The sequence below is a fragment of the Carassius auratus genome, unplaced genomic scaffold, assembly GCF_003368295.1.
Source record: "Carassius auratus strain Wakin unplaced genomic scaffold, ASM336829v1 scaf_tig00215914, whole genome shotgun sequence".
Lineage (NCBI taxonomy): Eukaryota > Metazoa > Chordata > Actinopteri > Cypriniformes > Cyprinidae > Carassius > Carassius auratus.
In genome coordinates, this window is record NW_020528308.1 from 64997 (window position 1) to 85131 (window position 20135).

A 20135-nucleotide genomic window follows, 5' to 3' on the forward strand; every position below is an offset into this window, starting at 1 on the left:
TGGTTTTTTGATCTAGTACACCAGATTAAATTGTTTAATTAGTTGGGGAATAAAAGATAAATACAATAAATAAATGTTCCTTAGGAATTGGATAACCTTGATCTAACCTTTTTTTCATGCAAATGATCTTTCTAGGAAAAATGTTCAATATGTTTTGTCAGTATTCATAAAAGATGTCTTCCTGGGAAACCGGAGTGTCTTTTTTGCAAAGGTAGTACATTTTGGATTAAATGACCCTTGTGACTACATTGTAAAATAATCCTTCTAACAACTGCAAAGTTTAGGGTTAGTTCACCCAAAAATGAAAATTCGGTCATTAATTTCTCACTCTCAAGTCGTTCCACACCCGTAAGACCTTCGTCATCCTCAGTATTGGGCTGATTTTCAAAACACTGCTTCATGAAGCTTTTAAGCTTTACAAATCTTTTGTTTCAAATCAGACGTTCGGATCACTGAAGTCAGATGATTTCAGTAACCGAGGCTTCGTTACAGCACAAGTGTTTTGAAATGTCAATGGTTCACGTGACTTTGGCAGTTTGATATGCGCTCTGAACCACTGATTCAAAACAAAAGATTCATAGAGCTTCAAAGCTTCACGAACCAGTGTTTTGAAATCACCCATCACTAGATATAGTTGAATAAAGTCATTTCGTTTTTTGTTGCACATAAAGTGTTCTCATCACTTCATAACATTAAAGTTTAACCACTGTAGCCACATGGACTGTTTTAAACGTGTTTTTATTAGCTTTCTGGGCATCTGATAGTGTTGATTATCTTGCTGTCAAGAGAGGCCTCACTGAGCCATCAGATTTGATCAAAAATATCTTAATTTGTGTTCCGAAGATGAACAAAGGTCTTACGGGAGTGGATCTATTTAATGACATATTTTTTTCAGGGCAAACTAACCCTATATGGCACTTTACATTTTTAGAGGCTGTATAAACTATTATTAAAATTGACTAACAGATAGTCTGTTCTCTATTCATTTAATATTATTTCTAAATACATCAATTATGTTAGAAGACAGCTCAGGAGAAAGCGAGAATGAACCTGAGGGACAAGATAGATCAGGAGAAAGAGAGGACGAACCTGAGGGACAAGACAGATCAGGAGAAAGCGAGAATGAACCTGAGGGAGAAGACAGCTCAGGAGATAGAGAGGATGAACCTGAGGGACAAGATAGATCAGGAGAAAGAGAGGATGAACCTGAGGGACAAGATAGATCAGGAGAAAGAGAGGATGAACCTGAGGGAGAAGACAGCTCAGGAAGAAGCAAACAAAATGAAGGAATTCAGGAAGAAAGCAGCTCGGGACTTAACCAAGTTGAAGGTAAAGTCTTAAGTAAGATCTTGGAAAAACACAAATTTGCTTAAAAATTTGTGGACACTTTGTCCTACATGAATTTTCATGTGAAATTAAGGTTGTTAATATTGAGATATTATGCCATTTGCTGCTGCTATGTACTTCTTTAACCTGTGGAAGGTTGTAGCCATTGTAAAAAATAAATAAATAAATGGTTTTAATGTTACTGCAGTAAACAATGTGATTAGTGTGTTGATTTGTGTAGTAAAGAACCAGTTTTTATATTGACACTGGTATAAACAAAGAAAACCACAATGCATTTATTAATCTATAGACATAGTAATTACTTTTAACTTAATTTAAATGAAAGCATGCTATGCCTCTCCCATACTGATACTGTTACTTTTCTTTTTATTCACCCTTCCAGGGGGATTCCTGGTGGAAAGTGTTTTAAAAGTTTCAGACTCTCATCAAGCAAAAAGGTAAAAAACAAAAATAAATAAAAAAATGTGTGTGTGTATATATACAGTATTGTTCAAAATAATAGCAGTACAATGTGACTAACCAGAATAATCAAGGTTTTTCGTATATTTTTTTATTGCTACGTGGCAAACAAGTTACCAGTAGGTTCAGTAGATTCTCAGAAAACAAATGAGACCCAGCATTCATGATATGCACGCTCTTAAGGCTGTGCAATTGGGCAATTAGTTGAATTAGTTGAAAGGGGTGTGTTCAAAAAAATAGCAGTGTGTCATTCAATCACTGAGGTCATCAATTTTTTGAAGAAACCGGTGTGAATCAGGTGGCCCCTATTTAAGGATGAAGCCAACACTTGTTGAACATGCATTTGAAAGCTGAGGAAAATGGGTCGTTCAAGACATTGTTCAGAAGAACAGCGTACTTTGATTAAAAAGTTGATTAGAGAGGGGAAAACCTATAAAGAGGTGCAAAAAATGATAGGCTGTTCAGCTAAAATGATCTCCAATGCCTTAAAACGGAGAGCAAAACCAGAGAGACGTGGAAGAAAACGGAAGACAACCATCAAAATGGATAGAAGAATAACCAGAATGGCAAAGGCTCAGCCAATGATCACCTCCAGGATGATCAAAGACAGTCTGGAGTTACCTGTAAGTACTGTGACAGTTAGAAGACGTCTGTGTGAAGCTAATCTATTTTCAAGAATCCCCCGCAAAGTCCCTCTGTTAAAAAAAAGGCATGTGCAGAAGAGGTTACAATTTGCCAAAGAACACATCAACTGGCCTAAAGAGAAATGGAGGAACATTTTGTGGACTGATGAGAGTAAAATTGTTCTTTTTGGGTCCAAGGGCCACAGGCAGTTTGTGAGAAGACCCCCAAACTCTGAATTCAAGCCACAGTACACAGTGAAGACAGTGAAGCATGGAGGTGCAAGCATCATGATATGGGCATGTTTCTCCTACTATGGTGTTGGGCCTATTTATCGCATACCAGGGATCATGGATCAGTTTGCATATGTTAAAATACTTGAAGAGGTCATGTTGCCCTATGCTGAAGAGGACATGCCCTTGAAATGGTTGTTTCAACAAGACAATGACCCAAAACACACTAGTAAACGGACAAAGTCTTGATTCCAAACCAACAAAATTAATGTTATGGAGTGGCCAGCCCAATCTCCAGACCTTAATCCAATTGAGAACTTGCTGTTTCTGAAGCAAAACCAAGAAATGTGAATGAATTGTGGAATGTTGTTAAAGAATCATGGAGTGGAACAGCTGAGAGGTGCCACAAGTTGGTTGACTCCATGCCACACAGATGTCAAGCAGTTTTAAAAAACTGTGGTCATACAACTAAATATTAGTTTAGTGATTCACAGGATTGCTAAATCCCAGAAAAAAAAAATGTTTGTACAAAATAGTTTTGAGTTTGTACAGTCAAAGGTAGACACTGCTATTTTTTTGAACACACCCCTTTCAACTAATTGCCCAATTGCACAGCCTTAAGAGCATGATATAATGAATGCTGGGTCTTGTTTGTTTTCTGACAATCTACTGAACCTACTGGTAACTTGTTTGCCACGTAGCAATAAAAAATATACTAAAAACCTAGATTATTCTGGTTAGTCACATTGTACTGCTATTATTTTGAACAATACTGTATATATATATATGAGCTGGAGCTTCTTCCTGTTATAGCGTCCTGTGTTTCACACTGCGCATGCGCAGAACGCCTACATGCAATGCAGCGAAAATTACAGCTGTTTGGGAAAGCATATGCATTTTACTTGGTTTTACTCTCACTTGAAGCCTTCAGAATGTGAAAATATTGATCCTAAAGTATTGTGGCAGAGCAAATGAACACCTCCCAAAAACAAGAGTGCCCAGAGTGCTGCTTATGTGATGGTGGCACATGTTTGTGTTTCTGAGTTCATTCTTTCGAGTTTCTCTATCCATAATTTCATAGATATGTGGCTATATTTAAGCACTGGTTCACCTAAAACTCTTACACTATCTGTAGTTAATTGGCATGGTTTGATATAGTGCTCAGGTAAATTTGATTAAGTAAATGTTAAACTTTTGAAATTCAGAAAAAAAGAACCACATGATGAATCAATACATGAATATAATGTATCTGTGTCCTGTTATTTATCTTTTGGTATGCATTTCAGAAAAAAAAATGGTTAGGATTCAGGTGTAATTGCAAATAGTGATTAATCATGATTAATCCACTGAAAATTCTGATTAATTTGATTAAAAATTTTAATCATTTGACAGCCCTAATGTATGTATATATATATATATAATGTATATGTATATATGTGTCACGAGATCTCGCGAGACTAAAATGTGATGAGATTTCTCGTCAAGGCGAAAAGTATTCTTGTGATGTTGCCATGACAGAGTGTTAGGATGATTAGGAAAGAATATGCCACCGCTACATTTACATTACGTCTCCACTGACATTTTTTTGAGCGCGATCAGTCATAAGTATCAATTTACATTCACTTAAAGCAGCGCACACACTTAGTGGATTCATAATATCGGACTCACCGCAGGTAACTCATAATCTGCAGTTGTTACTCCTGTCTCCTGACAAAAACATTGTATGCAGTGCCTGTGGAGTGTGCAGTGTTACTGGAGCGCGCAGCCGCGCACGTCTCTCACAAGGAACGTCATGGCAGTGATTGACAAGCCAGAGGAGATGGTCCTCACTGCAGAACACAAGATCCAGGGGGCGTGGTTGGATCCAGATCCAACTCCTCCCACCTTACATATACCTAAACCTACCCGTCTCCACCCCCTGCACCCTTAACCCACCCACCGCCACCCTTAAACCTACCCATCTCCACCCCTAAACTTACCCATCTCCACCCCCTAGATGGGGATCCAACCACCCCCTGGATCTTGTGTTCTGCAGTGAGGGGCTACTGAGACAGAGGGCAAATCGTTTACGCGATGATCGCATAATCAGTTTGTGGAAAGGAGTTCAGTTAGGAGGTCAAAGGTTGTAGAAGCTCATAAATAATGTACAGTAAGGTCTGAAGAGACTGAAATCATACAGAAGAGAAGTCAGTGAGTTGAGTTTGTGGCAAAACCTTTTACAGTGCTTGAGTATTGTTGCCTTTTACTGCATATGATAATTCATAATCAGAAAGTAGAAATGAAATGGCATTCATTACAAGATGATTAGTTAAAACATTTCAAATACACCTGCAGAATATGTTTTCTAGTCATGTATTTCACCATTGAGGATTTCTTTAAAATAGTGTGTAAAAATCTTGTCTCGTCTCATCTCGTGAACTCAATCTTGAGTCTCGTCTTGTCTCGTGAGATACCCGTCTCGTCACACCCCTAATATATACAGGTGCTGGTCATATAATCATCAATAAGTTGATTTATTTCACTAATTTCATTCAAAAAGTGAAACTTATATTATATTCATTCATTACACACAGACTGATATATTTCAAATGTAACAAAGCTACCAGTACCTGGTTTAAGGACCATGGTATCCCTGTTCTTAATTGGCCAGCAAACTCGCCTGACCTTAACGTCATAGAAAATCTATGAGGTTTTGGGAAGAGGAAGAAGCGATATGTCAGACCCAAGAATGCAGAAGAGCTGAAGGCCACTATCAGAGACACCTGGGCTCTCATAACACCTGAGCAGTGCCGCAGACTGATCCACTCCATGCCACGCCGCATTGCTGCAGTCATTCAGACAAAAGAGCCACAACTAAGTATTGAGTCCTGTACATGCTCATACTTCTCATCTTCATACTTTTCAGTTGGCCAAGATTTCTAAAAATCCTTTCTTTGTATTGGTCTTAAGAAATATTCTAATTTTCTGAGATACTGAATTTGGGATTTTCCTTAGTTGTCAGTTATAATCATCAAAATTAAAAGAAATAAACATTTGAAATATAGCAGTCTGTGTGTAATGAATGAATATAAAATACAAGTTAAACTTTTTGAATGAAATTAATGAAATGAACTTTTTGATGATATTCTAATTATATGACCAGCCTGTATATATAAATGGGTTATTAATTATAGCAAATTATGCTGTATATCAGTTATTTTAAAAATCAAGTTAATTATCTTATTGCCATGGTTCAAATCCTTCTTTCTTTTGTATATAAATATTTTTTTTTTTTAAGATAAAGCACCTCTGCCTTTGCAAGGATTTTTATAATGTACATAACACATTGATATTTCAGATACCTGGTCACATTGGATGAACTACAGAGGAGGTGCTCTCCTCCAGAGAGTTACTCAGCAAACACTGTTGTGTCTTATCTACGGAAGGCCAAAGGACAAAAAACGAAAATCACAGAGAAGTTGGCAGAGTTGGAGGTGAACCCCTCGAAGCGCACAAAGTTCACTTCACAGTGCTCCAAACTTTGTGAAGGTAAAAATATAGTAGTAGTAATAACTCTAAAGGGAATTCTGAGACCAGTATCCTTGTTTTGTGTTTTTGAATCATAAGTTTATTTATTATAGTAAAATTTTCTAACAATATAACTTCCACTGAAATTCCACATTACTTATAACTGTATTGTTATACAGTTATATAAATGTAGAAATAAAAAGTAAATATAATCGTAGAAAAGTTGTTTTGCCACTATGGGCAAGTTTTATGGTGTTCAGTTTTACCAAAATAAATCAATATATTACGTTAATAGCCTGATTTGCTGTTTTACTGCCAGTTTTGGAATATACACTCACTGTCCACTTTAATAGGAACTCCTGTACACCATGTCCTTCATAGAATCATACAAGCAGCAAATCATATGGCAACTGCACCCTGCATAAAATCATACAGATACAGGTCAAAAGCACATCAATCATCAGAATGGGGAAAATGTGATCTGTAACTTTTACAGTTTCTGTGCCTCAGATTAGGCATTTGCACCCCCATAATTATTGCTTACTTAATATTTTTTGTACCATTCTGTGCAAACTCAGAGACTTTTGTGTGAGAAACATCCCAGTATATCAGCAGGATCTGAAATATGGCACCAACAACCATGCCACGGTTATGGTGTTGTTGATTCTGATAGTTGATGTGAACATCATTAACCAGAGCTCTTGGAATGTATCTGCATGTTGTTGTTATGTTTACATTATGCTGCTGCCGTGATTGGCTAATTAGATAACTGCATGAATATACAGGTAGTCTTAATAAGGTGGACGATGAGTGTATCCACATACTTCATCTTTTGTTATTTTTTTTTGTACTGCTTATAAGTTGGACATTATTACAAATAATTTTGCTGTTGTATTTATTTGTATTTTAGATGAATGCAAGGATCTGGCTGGGGACATAATGTTCCTTGCCGCAAAATTCATCCCCCAGAAAAGGGTGGGTGAAGCCTTGCTTAAAGAAGGGAATGTCCATGCAGCTATGGTCAAAACCGAAGACTGCAGGTAATTTAATAACAATTTACTACTACACTTGATGTTAAAGGGATAGTTCACCAAAAAATAAAAATTCTGTAATTAATTACTCAGCCTCATGTCGTTCCAAACCTGTAAGATGTTCGTTCATCCTCAGAACACAAATTATTTGAAACAAAAGATTTGTAAAGATTTGAAGCTTCATGAAACTGTGTTTTGAAATCACCATCACTAGATATTGATTAATAAAGTCATTATTTTGTCATTTTTGTCACACAAAAAGTATTTTTGTTCACTTCATAACATTAAGGTTGAACCACCACAGTCACAAGACCTGGGGCCTGTACCATGAAGCTGGATTAGGTGGCTAGCCAGCTATGTTTCAGCTTAGTTTCCGCCAACCCTGGGTTTTAGGTACTATGAAAGTAGCTCTGGTTTAATCGGTGTTCGTTGCCATGGTATCTTGCGCTGCACGGCTAACCTGCTCCGGGGCAGGTTATGTTCTGGATTCAAGATCTCAGACTGAAGGTGAACCAATCAGATGTGAGAGAAGTGACACATGTCTGACACAAAGTCACTCCAGTTTATCTTGCTCCACATTAAAGGTCACTTATGCTTAAAAAAATAGAAGTCTGGCTTTAATGATAACATCATTTTATGATTTATATAATTATTGTGATTCAAATTATTATTTATCTCTTACACACAAGCAATTTTAGTTTAATTGTTATTATAAACTATTTAAAATAAATATTAATGTATACAGATCATGTAATATAAATAAGCTGTAGTATCAAAAGACTGAACTGTTTAAAAAATTACAAATCTGAACTTACATGTTCAAGTCTCTATCACTATATATTTTCAAATGTATAAACTAAGTTAACAAGTTCCACTTGTGACTACACTGAGAGAGCAAGATCATTTATTTTATTAGTCCTCCATTTTTCATATGACATTTAAATTTGTCATATTCTTCAATCTCTTAACCTTTAGCAAAACCTTTAACCTTTAGTTTTGATTCTCGCTGGGTCTCTCGCGAGAAGTAAATCAAACTTGCTTTCTGTTGCAAGGCTCGTGATTGGCTGTTCGCCAGTGATGTCACACATTCATGTGCACACGCTCCACAAACTCAGGATCAAAGCCTAAATTGACAAAGAAAGTTGATGAACAGCATCATGGTACCAACAAAGCCGGACTGGAGAGGTTTGGTTTTGTCAACTCCAAACTAATCCTGTAACTTTGAATTTGTTCAGCTACCATCATGGTACAGGCCCCTGTTTTATATATGTCTTTAGTACCTTTCTGGGAATCTGAAAGTGTTCATTGTCTTGCTGGCAATGGAGGCCTCACTGAGCCATTGGATTTTATCAAAAATATCTTAATTTGTGTTCTGAAGATGAATGAAGATCTTATGGGTGTAGAACGACATGAGGGCGAGTAATAAATGTCGATTTTTTTTTTTTTTTGGGTGAACTAACCCTTTAACTTAATGATTCAATGATCAGTTGAACTGGAAAAATAAATAGCTTTTTGTATTTTTTATTGCAGGAAGACTTTGAAAGATTTAAAGGCTGCTCTAGAGAACAATTGGGACACATTTGACCTGGCAACACATGGTCTTGGTCCTGCCGTAATAAATGGCACTTTTTCATTGATAGATGCGTGTCTTAAGGAAAAGATGAGAGCACTGAAAAAAAAAGACTCCACAGATGAGTAAGGTTCCCCCACTTTTTTTTTACTTGTATTGTTTAAAACTTGTTTCTCGATGTTCAGCTGTACAAAAATTAAAAAAAAAAAATAATAATAAAACATTACAAAGAATTGTGTTTTTTATTTTATTTTTTAAATCTTAATTACTTACAATTCATATCTGTTCCTTCAATTTGTTCTTATACAAAGTATCTGTACAACACTCATTGAAAAAAGACAGTAGCAGCAAGAGGAAAAAACAAACAAACAAACAAAAAAACATTCTCGCTAGGCAAAGCAAATAGTGATTGTTTCATCAATGAAACATTTCTTATCTCTACAAGATCAAACACGTTTTTTCTTCTTTTTGACCATGTAGGGTACAGTGACTACATCTTTTGCTTTTTTGATCCTTTTACGATAACTATGAAGTGCAGTCACTTTTCTTTTTCTTGACAGTTTACTAAACTGTGAAAAAACTAACTTGTGTGCTCTTTCAACTAACCTGTACACTTCATTACCCTCACAAAATTTTTCTGATTTGCTCCACTCATGGAGATCTGTAAGCATGGCTTGCAGTGTAACTTGTTTTCTCTCACTGGACCTAAAGCAGTGTGAATCATCAGGTATGTTCTCAGATGATGTTGGGTATAGAATGTTGTGAACCAATATACATACACACACCACTCCATGGCTATTTGCAATGCATGTGCAAAATTTGGTCCCTTTACAACTCACAGTTTCTACACTGCCATCAGAGTGGTAGACAGTAAGGTTTTCATCGACCCTGAGGTAAGATTCACTGTCAACAATTTTTTTTGCTGCTTCTGCCCTAAGATCTCGAATTATAAGTCCTTGTTTCTCTGCAATGTTTTGTGAAAAAATTAAGTGTTTACACACACATCCACATTGGAATCTTTTGCAATCGCATTTGTGCATGACCAAGTCCACACTGTGACATTGTGTGCTTGTGTCGGGTGGAACCAAACACACTCCATTTTTTATTTCCACTTTTGCACCCAGGCCTTTTGCAATCATAGAATGGGCGGCATTAGTGGTCTCTTCAGTGTTTGCTCCTTTGATTCGTCCAGTTTCTGTGAGGTCATCCAGGTAACTGAACAATGAAATAAAAGAACAAGTTAGGAAATGGTAAACTATTGTAAAAATGAAATGACTGAAAAAAGCCAATACCCTTAAACATTTGTATAGATTTTATAGGCTATAAAATAATTAAAGAAAAAAGGAAGCTGGGAGCTGACAGACCTTTTTACTGAATGATTTGTGCTAAGGAAAAGATCATGTCATAGACAATAGTGAATGTTTATTCAAGAGAGCTTCCTGTATCCAAACAAGCTGATAATGGCAACAGGTAATGGCCAGAGATAATCTAATTTGCAATATTATCACATGATTCTGTATGTCACATGATTTCTGTAATTGGCAATTACAATTTAGCACCATAATAAAAGTAATACATTGAACTATATATACAGCTAAATATATTTACCTGTAATATTTTTGGACATCTCCACACAGTAAGCGAAGAAGCTGATCAATCCTGCTATTCATTCTTCCCTTAAGGAACTGGTACTTCATTGTAAGAAAAAATCTATGTACAAAAGTTAAGAAACTTAAAATATCCTTAATGAATATTTGTCCTGGATATCATGTTATTTAAAGGTGCTCTAAGCGATCTCACGTGTTTTTAGGCCAAAAACATTTTTTGTCACATACAGCAAACATCTCCTCACTATCTGTTAGCTGTCCCCTGAACAACACTGTTAAAAAAACGTGGTCTCTGTAGTCGCCACAAGCTCCAAAAACGGACACAAAAACAAACTGGTGCAGCCTGTACCACGAAACAATAAACAGTGCCTCAGGCAATAACCGACAAGCAGCGTCAATACGCAAGCTATATTTTAAATGCACGTTCATGACTGTTTCAGGAAGCACAGAGGGGAGGGGTAGGAGGAGGAGGAGGGAGGGTCTAGCTAGCCTCTGTTTTGTTTGACAACACTTCGAACGTCAACAGGAAGTAACTCCGCTCAGGATCGCTTAGAGCACCTTTAAAATACGATTTTAGGGCATGATGTTATAATTTTAGTAGCTGACCTCTCTGCCTTGTTGTTGGTTTCGCTGTTATGGTGATAAAATGACCTGCCAAAATTGGACCATAAATCACCAAAACAAATCCACTGATTCTTGAGGTAGGTTGATACATGAGAACTACCAAGACATGTATCAAGCTCTTCACACTTTCTGGATGACATGCTGTTGAACTCTTCTTCCTGTAAAGAAAAAGACACAACATTGTAAAGTTATGCCACCTTAAGTTTACACACATTTAAAGGGGTAGTTCTCCCAAAATTGTAATTTTGTGTCACTCCAAACCTTTTTGACTATTTCCTCAGTAGAACACAATATTTTTTTTTTTTTCATGCAATGAAACTTAATGGGATACAAAACATTTCTATATTCTATTGCGGAAAAAAAAAAAAATCTTTTGAATTTGGATTTACATGAGGGTTAGTAAAGAAGGATTTGAATTTTTTTTGTGGGAACATTTTTAAAAGACAATTCATTAAAAAATAATACACAAACTTAACTAATCCCATTGAAATTTATAGTAAACAACTCAAGATTTATTTCCATGTACTGAAATGATTTCTAAAGAATGAAGTGATTTATGATATAAAAATATTACCGTTAAACAGGATTTCATTCCAACCATTGCTTGAATCACAAGATTCCGCTGATTCACTGGCAAGTTTCCTCCATCTCTTTTAACCATCCACCTATGTACAGCCTACAAAAACATTCAAAAGCTATAGTCATATAATGGCATTTGAATTATAATTGTATTTTTAAAATAAATAGGTCTGTAAAATGAATAGGTCTTTTTCCAGTGCAAAAGATTTAATAAACCTACCTGGAGTACATGAAACCAGCAAAGAAGAACCTTGGCTGTTGGAAAAACTCTTCTTATGGCATTGAGTTCCTTAAGGTCACGGTCAATCATTATCGACCTACATGATAAGGAATTGAGAATTAATGAATATACGTCAACATCTTTAGAGTTTGTAAAAATGGACAGCTTTTGTAAAAAGGTAGTTTACAATGTGCGGTATTTAAGCAAGTGTTCCATCCAATAGTAATGTTTGTACATAGAAATACCTCAATACATCAGCACACTTTGCTGCCAAACTACTACTGACTCTACTATGTTTTTAACTTCTTACCTGGGAAGAAATCCAGGGTTGTGATTTGCGAGCTTTTCCAAGCAGAGAGCAAGTATGTCCGCTGATTCCTCACTAATAATAAAGTAAGCAAATGGGACTGCTCTTCCAATACTGTTGGTCAAAAGAAGAGCATAAAATGCATAACCATATGATGTCATGGCTTTGTAAGTAGCGTCCATGAATACCATGGTATGGGGATGTTCTCTAAGTATATCCTTTTGCCAGGGTGTCTGCACTACAATTATAAGTGGTTGATTTTCACTCAAAGGCTGGTAGTAACAAATGTGTTCCTGCAGCTCCGATGTGATCAGCTTGTCCACACTAATGCAGTCTTTCGCATCAGGAAAACTAAGAGCATTATTGGTCTTCTTGATCAATCGTATATCTTCAGGTGTAACGTAATATCGCCGATTATATTTGTCCATATGTCCATGACGTTCTGCCCAGTCCACGGATTTTAAAAGTGTTTCTGAAATTGACAGTCCTTGACCAAGCCACATTTCAATGAAGGTCAATAACTCTGGATCAATGAGATTTTTTATGCCCTCTTCTTTCATGCACACATCATGTCCGTTGTGTTGAAGCATTTTGTTGACCACAGCACCTGTAAAACTACCATCTTTGATTATTTTAAATGACACATAAGCTTTGCAGGAATTAGCTCTTGTCTTTGTAGGTTCTCCTTTGCTTTTCCCACTTGCTTTGGTCGATCTTTCACATGAAAAGTAAAAGTAGTCTTTATGAGTAGACACAGGGGACTTGAAGGTGCTTTTGGTTTCCTCCTCCAGTTTCTTAATGTAACCCTTCATGAAATCAGTCTCCTCGCCAGAAAAAGGTATGACCTCTTGAATGACTCTAGCATCCCTTACTTTCTTTAACTTTCGCCTTATCCCCTCAAGCCAAATATTCTCCATTTGCCTAGAAAAAAAACAACAAATAAAATGGTTATAAAAGCACTAGCACTACTCAGTACTACATTTGCAGAGAGCAGCATATAATACACTAAAATAACACAGTAATATGAATCTATTGAGTATTGAAGCCCTGAGAGCAGCACATAATACACTAAAAAATAACAGTAATATGAATATTGAGTACTCCTTCCCTGAGAGCAGCGCATAGTTGAGTAAAATAACAGTAATATGAATGAGTACTCCTGCCCTGAGAGCAGCACATAATACACAAAAAATAACAGTAATATGAATATTGAGTACTATTGAGCATAGGCTAAATATAACAGCGATATGAAACCACTGAATATTAAAAATAACATCGATATGAATCTATTGAATACTTCTGCCCCGAGAGCAGCATAGACTAAAAATAACAGAAATATGAAACAACTGAAAATTAAAAAAAAAAAAAACATCGATATGAATCTATTGAATACTTCTGCCCCAAGAGCAGCACAGACTAAAAATAACAGCGATATGAAACCACTGAATATTCAAAATAACATCGATATGAATCTATTGAATACTTCTGCCCCGAGAGCAGCATAGACTAAAAATAATAGCGATATGAATATTAAAAATAACATCGATATGAATCTATTGAATACTTCTGCCCCAAGAGCATCATAGACTAAAAATAAGAGCGATATGAATATTAAAAATAACATCGATATGAATCTATTGAATACTTCTGCCCGGAGAGCAGCATAGACTAAAAATAACAGCGATATGAAACCACTGAATATTAAAAATAAAAGCGATAAGAATCTATTGAATACTTCTGCCCCGAGAGCAGCATAGACTAAAAATAAGAGAAATATGAAACAACTGAAAATTAAAAATAACATCGATATGAATCTATTGAATACTTCTGCCCCTAGAGCAGCATAGACTAAAAATAAGAGCGATATGAAACCACTGAATATTAAAAATAACATCGATATGAATCTATTGAATACTTCTGCCCTGAGAGCAGCATAGACTAAAAATAACAACGATATGAAACCACTGAATATTAAAAATAACAGAAATATGAATCTATTGAATACTTCTGCCCCGAGAGCAGCAAAGACTAAAAAGAACAGAAATATGAAACCATTAAATATTTAAAAATAAAATCGATACGAATTTATTGAATACTTCTACCCCGAGAGCAGCATAGACTAAAAATAACAGAAATATGAAACAACTGAAAATTAAAAATAACATCGATATGAATCTATTGAATACTTCTGCCCCGAGAGCAGCATAGACTAAAAAGAACAGAAATATGAAACCATTAAATATTTAAAAATAAAATCGATAAGAATTTATTGAATACTTCTACCCCGAGAGCAGCATAGACTAAAAATAACAGAAATATGAAACAACTGAATATTCAAAATAACATCGATATGAATCTATTGAATACTTCTGCCCCGAGAGCAGCATAGACTAAAAATAATAGCGATATGAATATTAAAAATAACATCGATATGAATCTATTGAATACTTCTGCCCCAAGAGCATCATAGACTAAAAATAAGAGCGATATGAATATTAAAAATAACATCGATATGAATCTATTGAATACTTCTGCCCCAAGAGCATCATAGACTAAAAATAATAGCGATATGAATATTAAAAATAACATCGATATGAATCTATTGAATACTTCTGCCCCAAGAGCATCATAGACTAAAAATAAGAGCGATATGAATATTAAAAATAACATCGATATGAATCTATTGAATACTTCTGCCCGGAGAGCAGCATAGACTAAAAATAACAGCGATATGAAACCACTGAATATTAAAAATAAAAGCGATAAGAATCTATTGAATACTTCTGCCCCGAGAGCAGCATAGACTAAAAATAAGAGAAATATGAAACAACTGAAAATTAAAAATAACATCGATATGAATCTATTGAATACTTCTGCCCCTAGAGCAGCATAGACTAAAAATAAGAGCGATATGAAACCACTGAATATTAAAAATAACATCGATATGAATCTATTGAATACTTCTGCCCTGAGAGCAGCATAGACTAAAAATAACAGAAATATGAAACAACTGAAAATTAAAAATAACATCGATATGAATCTATTGAATACTTCTGCCCTGAGAGCAGCATAGACTAAAAATAACAACGATATGAAACCACTGAATATTAAAAATAACATCGATATGAATCTATTGAATACTTCTGCCCCGAGAGCAGCAAAGACTAAAAATAACAGAAATATGAAACAACTGAAAATTAAAAATAACATCGATATGAATCTATTGAATACTTCTGCCCCGAGAGCAGCATAGACTAAAAAGAACAGAAATATGAAACCATTAAATATTTAAAAATAAAATCGATACGAATTTATTGAATACTTCTACCCCGAGAGCAGCATAGACTAAAAATAACAGAAATATGAAACAACTGAAAATTAAAAATAACATCGATATGAATCTATTGAATACTTCTGCCCCGAGAGCAGCATAGACTAAAAAGAACAGAAATATGAAACCATTAAATATTTAAAAATAAAATCGATACGAATTTATTGAATACTTCTACCCCGAGAGCAGCATAGACTAAAAATAACAGAAATATGAAACAACTGAAAATTAAAAATAACATCGATATGAATCTATTGAATACTTCTGCCCCGAGAGCAGCATAGACTAAAAAGAACAGAAATATGAAACCATTAAATATTTAAAAATAAAATCGATACGAATTTATTGAATACTTCTACCCCGAGAGCAGCATAGACTAAAAATAACAGAAATATGAAACAACTGAAAATTAAAAATAACATCGATATGAATCTATTGAATACTTCTGCCCCGAGAGCAGCATAGACTAAAAAGAACAGAAATATGAAACCATTAAATATTTAAAAATAAAATCGATAAGAATTTATTGAATACTTCTACCCCGAGAGCAGCATAGACTAAAAATAATAGCGATATGAATATTAAAAATAACATCGATATGAATCTATTGAATACTTCTGCCCCAAGAGCATCATAGACTAAAAATAAGAGCGATATGAATATTAAAAATAACATCGATATGAATCTATTGAATACTTCTGCCCCAAGAGCATCATAGACTAAAAATAATAGCGATATGAATATTAAAAATAACATCGATATGAATCTATTGAATACTTCTGCCCCAAGAGCATCATAGACTAAAAATAAGAGCGATATGAATATCAAAAATAACATCGATATGAATCTATTGAATACTTCTGCCCGGAGAGCAGCATAGACTAAAAATAACAGCGATATGAAACCACTGAATATTAAAAATAAAAGCGATAAGAATCTATTGAATACTTCTGCCCCGAGAGCAGCATAGACTAAAAATAAGAGAAATATGAAACAACTGAAAATTAAAAATAACATCGATATGAATCTATTGAATACTTCTGCCCCTAGAGCAGCATAGACTAAAAATAAGAGCGATATGAAACCACTGAATATTAAAAATAACATCGATATGAATCTATTGAATACTTCTGCCCTGAGAGCAGCATAGACTAAAAATAAGAGAAATATGAAACAACTGAAAATTAAAAATAACATCGATATGAATCTATTGAATACTTCTGCCCTGAGAGCAGCATAGACTAAAAATAACAACGATATGAAACCACTGAATATTAAAAATAACAGAAATATGAATCTATTGAATACTTCTGCCCCGAGAGCAGCAAAGACTAAAAAGAACAGAAATATGAAACCATTAAATATTTAAAAATAAAATCGATACGAATTTATTGAATACTTCTACCCCGAGAGCAGCATAGACTAAAAAGAACAGAAATATGAAATTGTTAATTATTTAAAAATAAAATCGATACGGATATATTGAATACTTCTAACCCGAGAGCAGCATAGACTAAAAAGAACAGAAATATGAAACCACTGAATATTAAAAATAACAGCGATATGAATCTATTGAATATTTCTGCCCCGAAAGCAGCATAGACTAAAAATAAGAGCGATATGAATATTAAAACTAACATCGATATAAATCTATTGAATACTTCTGCCCCAAGAGCATCATAGACTAAAAATAACAGCGATATGAAGTACGTTGGTCCCACTTGCAATGCTAGGGCGGGGGATGTATACATTTGAAGGTGGCTTGAACGAATTATGTGATCGCATATATCGGCTTCACAGACAGCGGGGTAGGTTAGCACTGGAAAACCATGTTTTACCATAGTTATCCAATTAAGTTAACAGCTTTGGCGCTGTGAACTGAAAAAGTCAAATCAAAATACGATCGGATGTTTAGACGAGGATTATTATTTTTGTGCACTTTCAATGTTCCCTTAATTATCTTAGTAGCCTACACTTAGAGGCTGTTTATGTTTTTTTTTTTTTAACAATATATCGTAAATTTACTTACCTTACAATATATGTGATATCCCACTCCAACGAACAGTCGATTACAACGGATCTTCCCTCCAAATTTCCAAACGTCTAGACCCCGCCTCTGATTTAATTTCATTGGTTGAATCTTTCAACCAATCATTTTCTTTTCTGCCCTTAGAGCAACTTTGAGTAAGTAAAACTCCCACGAGCTTTTTTAGCGGACTTGGAAGATTAGTGATGCCTCAGTGCCTCAATTAGTATTATACTATTTGTGGTGTTTGTATTGTGTAATCTAATATCAATACTAGACCTATAGAACTGAACTGTTATATTTATGACTGAGAAAAAAAATATGCATCACAAATATGTTCATAAGTTAAAGGGGGGTGAAATGCTGTTTCATGCATATTGAGTTTTTTACACTGTTAAAGAATTGGATTCCCATGCTAAACATGGACATAGTTTCAAAAATTAAGTTGTACGTTTGAAGGAGTATTTCTGTTCCAAAAATACTCCTTCCGGTTTGTCACAAGTTTCTGAAAGTTTTTTTCGAGTATGGCTCTGTGTGACGTTAGATGGAGCAGAATTTCCTTATATGGGTCCTGAGGCACTTCTGCCGGAAGAGCGCGCGCTCCAGTAGAGCAGAGCAGAGACATTCACTGACCAGAGCGTCGCGAAATGTCACAAAAGAAGTGGATTTTTGGTTGCCAGGACAAGACATCCCTGCACAGATTACCAAAAAAAAAAAAAAAAAAACAGCATTAAGGGACCAGTGGATGGAGTTTATTTTTACAGAGCATCAAGGGAGTTGTGCAAGTGTTTGTGTTTGTTCCCTGCATTTCGAAGATGCTTGTTTTACAAACAAGGCCCAGTTTGACAACGGATTTGCGTATCGTTTATTTCTTAAGGATAATGCAATCCCAACGAATAAGGGTCACGATCGTGTGTTGGAACCGCATGCGGTGAGTAAAACTGCTTCAAATATCTCTGTGTTGTTAACTTCGCTATCGGCGCGTAAGCACATCAAGTAAACAACATGCAATGTTGTCATCAAACTGCACTTTCCACATGTACAGCTTAAAAAAAAAAAGACAACATAAAGTGGAACTTAGTCATTTTCCAAAACCGCTAAGCAAATATATACAGTTTCAGTACATACCACATAGAGACGCTGTTACTGATGCTGGTCTTGTTAAATTTCAGCCTCTGGATCTGATTCTGGATCATAAATATATGCTGAATCTGACTGTTAGCAATGGTTTGTTTCGGTTGGTTTTGTCCTCACGTAATGTCACAGCTTCCAAACGCTCTCAACGCAAAAGCCTACTCGCGCTCGTGATTCTTTAGCTCCGCCCACACATCACACCTCCAGCCACTCTTTCTCTTATAAATATAATAAAACTAAATACTTTTTGGAGTTATGAAAGATGCAGTACTACTCTATAGGTACTCAAGATTAACAGGAGATTGAGTGAAAACGAGCATTTCACCCCCCCCTTTAATGTTAAAACTAATCCATTCTATATCTAAACCTAAATATATTTTGCAGGTTGGTTGATTGACCTCACAAATGAATATATCAGCAATGTGAAGGAAAATAACATTGAAGGAAAACATAGTAAAAAAAACAAACACACACACACAAGTGACTTTCTGAACACTAGTAGCTTACAGCATCACTGATGTCTGAGTTTGAGACAAAACAGCCAAAAATGTACAGTCTGACATCTGTATAAATTGACAGATCTTTTGAGCTTTGAGCAGATGATGGACTCCTGTTGAGCTCTTGATTTACATCCTGCCTGAGATCATTCAAATACACAGAAAACAACATGGAAATGATCAGTGATCAGACTGATGGAGTGGAAATCATGAACTAAAGGTCTGTGGGTTCATCTAGAGCAGGGGTGTCAAACTCATCTCCTCGAGGGCCGGAGCTCTGCTGAGTTTTGTTCTGACAAAGAAACCATGTAGTTTCTAATAAGCCTGAAGGACTTGATTGATGGGATCAGGTGTGTTTAATAAGGTTTGAATCTAAACTCTGCAGGGTTCCCCGTCTGCACTGTGTTCTTGGTGACTTGCATAGTAATTATAAGAATTTTGATCTGATACATCTGGTGATGTATTTTTCTGTGTTTATCTTTGTCTTTCTCTCACTTGTTTCTAAGTGAATCTTCCCTAATTGGGCTTAAAAAGATGCACCTGCTGATTCATCACCCAAAGTCCAGCAGCTTTTGAAATATCAGGATGTAACGATCTCAGAGGTAGGTCAAGGTCGGTCCTAGAGAGCCGCAGTCCTGCACATTTCAGCTCCAACCATGAAAAAAAAAAAAAAAAAAACTCACCTGCCTCTACCGTAGTAATTCTGAATGGATTGATGAGCTTGTTCAGGTGTGTTTGATTAGGGTTGAAGCTGAACTCTGCAGGTCATTGAGTTAATTGTTGTTTTTGTTGCCTAAGCCATTCAGCTATTTTTTTAAATCCCCATTTATTTCTTTCCCTTGAGTTTTGTGAGCTTGCGAGTGTGACACTTCTTTTGTTCCTTGTGAAAATTGTAAATAGTACCATAGGGATTCTGTGCCAGTTTTCCTTCAAGCTTAATTTCAGGTTGAGCTTTATTGTCATTCTGCTACATGTTTGGACATACAGTGGAACGAAATGTCGTGGCTCACAAGTGCTACATAAATACATACAACAATAAAGT

At 35.5% G+C, this 20135-nt stretch overlaps 2 protein-coding genes across 4 annotated transcripts; one reads left to right on the forward strand and one right to left on the reverse strand.

The window, feature by feature from the left end:
• Positions 1–12: 12 nt before the first annotated feature.
• LOC113096419 (uncharacterized) lies at positions 13–8964 on the forward strand. 2 transcript variants are annotated; one of them, XR_003288503.1, is made up of 5 exons: positions 13–211; positions 1730–1784; positions 5998–6188; positions 7078–7207; positions 8729–8948. XR_003288503.1 is itself a non-coding variant. In XM_026261803.1 (5 exons), the coding sequence occupies exons 1-5, from the start codon at positions 1014–1016 to the stop codon at positions 8895–8897; spliced, it is 861 nt and encodes a 286-aa protein (XP_026117588.1). In that variant the 5' UTR covers positions 13–1013; the 3' UTR covers positions 8898–8964. The 2 variants fall into 2 exon arrangements, 1 of the variants encoding a protein (XP_026117588.1); XM_026261803.1 differs by having other exon boundaries at positions 13–1329; positions 8729–8964.
• Positions 8965–9046: 82 nt separating this feature from the next.
• LOC113096418 (uncharacterized) lies at positions 9047–17605 on the reverse strand. Of its 2 annotated transcripts, XM_026261801.1 has the most exons (7): positions 17466–17605; positions 12109–13026; positions 11799–11895; positions 11574–11675; positions 10982–11157; positions 10377–10478; positions 9047–9983 (listed from the first exon to the last, which is right to left on the reverse strand). In XM_026261801.1, the coding sequence occupies exons 2-7, from the start codon at positions 13020–13022 to the stop codon at positions 9215–9217; spliced, it is 2160 nt and encodes a 719-aa protein (XP_026117586.1). In that variant the 5' UTR covers positions 13023–13026; positions 17466–17605; the 3' UTR covers positions 9047–9214. The 2 variants fall into 2 exon arrangements, with proteins under 2 accessions (XP_026117586.1, XP_026117587.1); XM_026261802.1 differs by lacking the exon at positions 17466–17605 and having other exon boundaries at positions 12109–13291.
• Positions 17606–20135: the final 2530 nt, after the last annotated feature.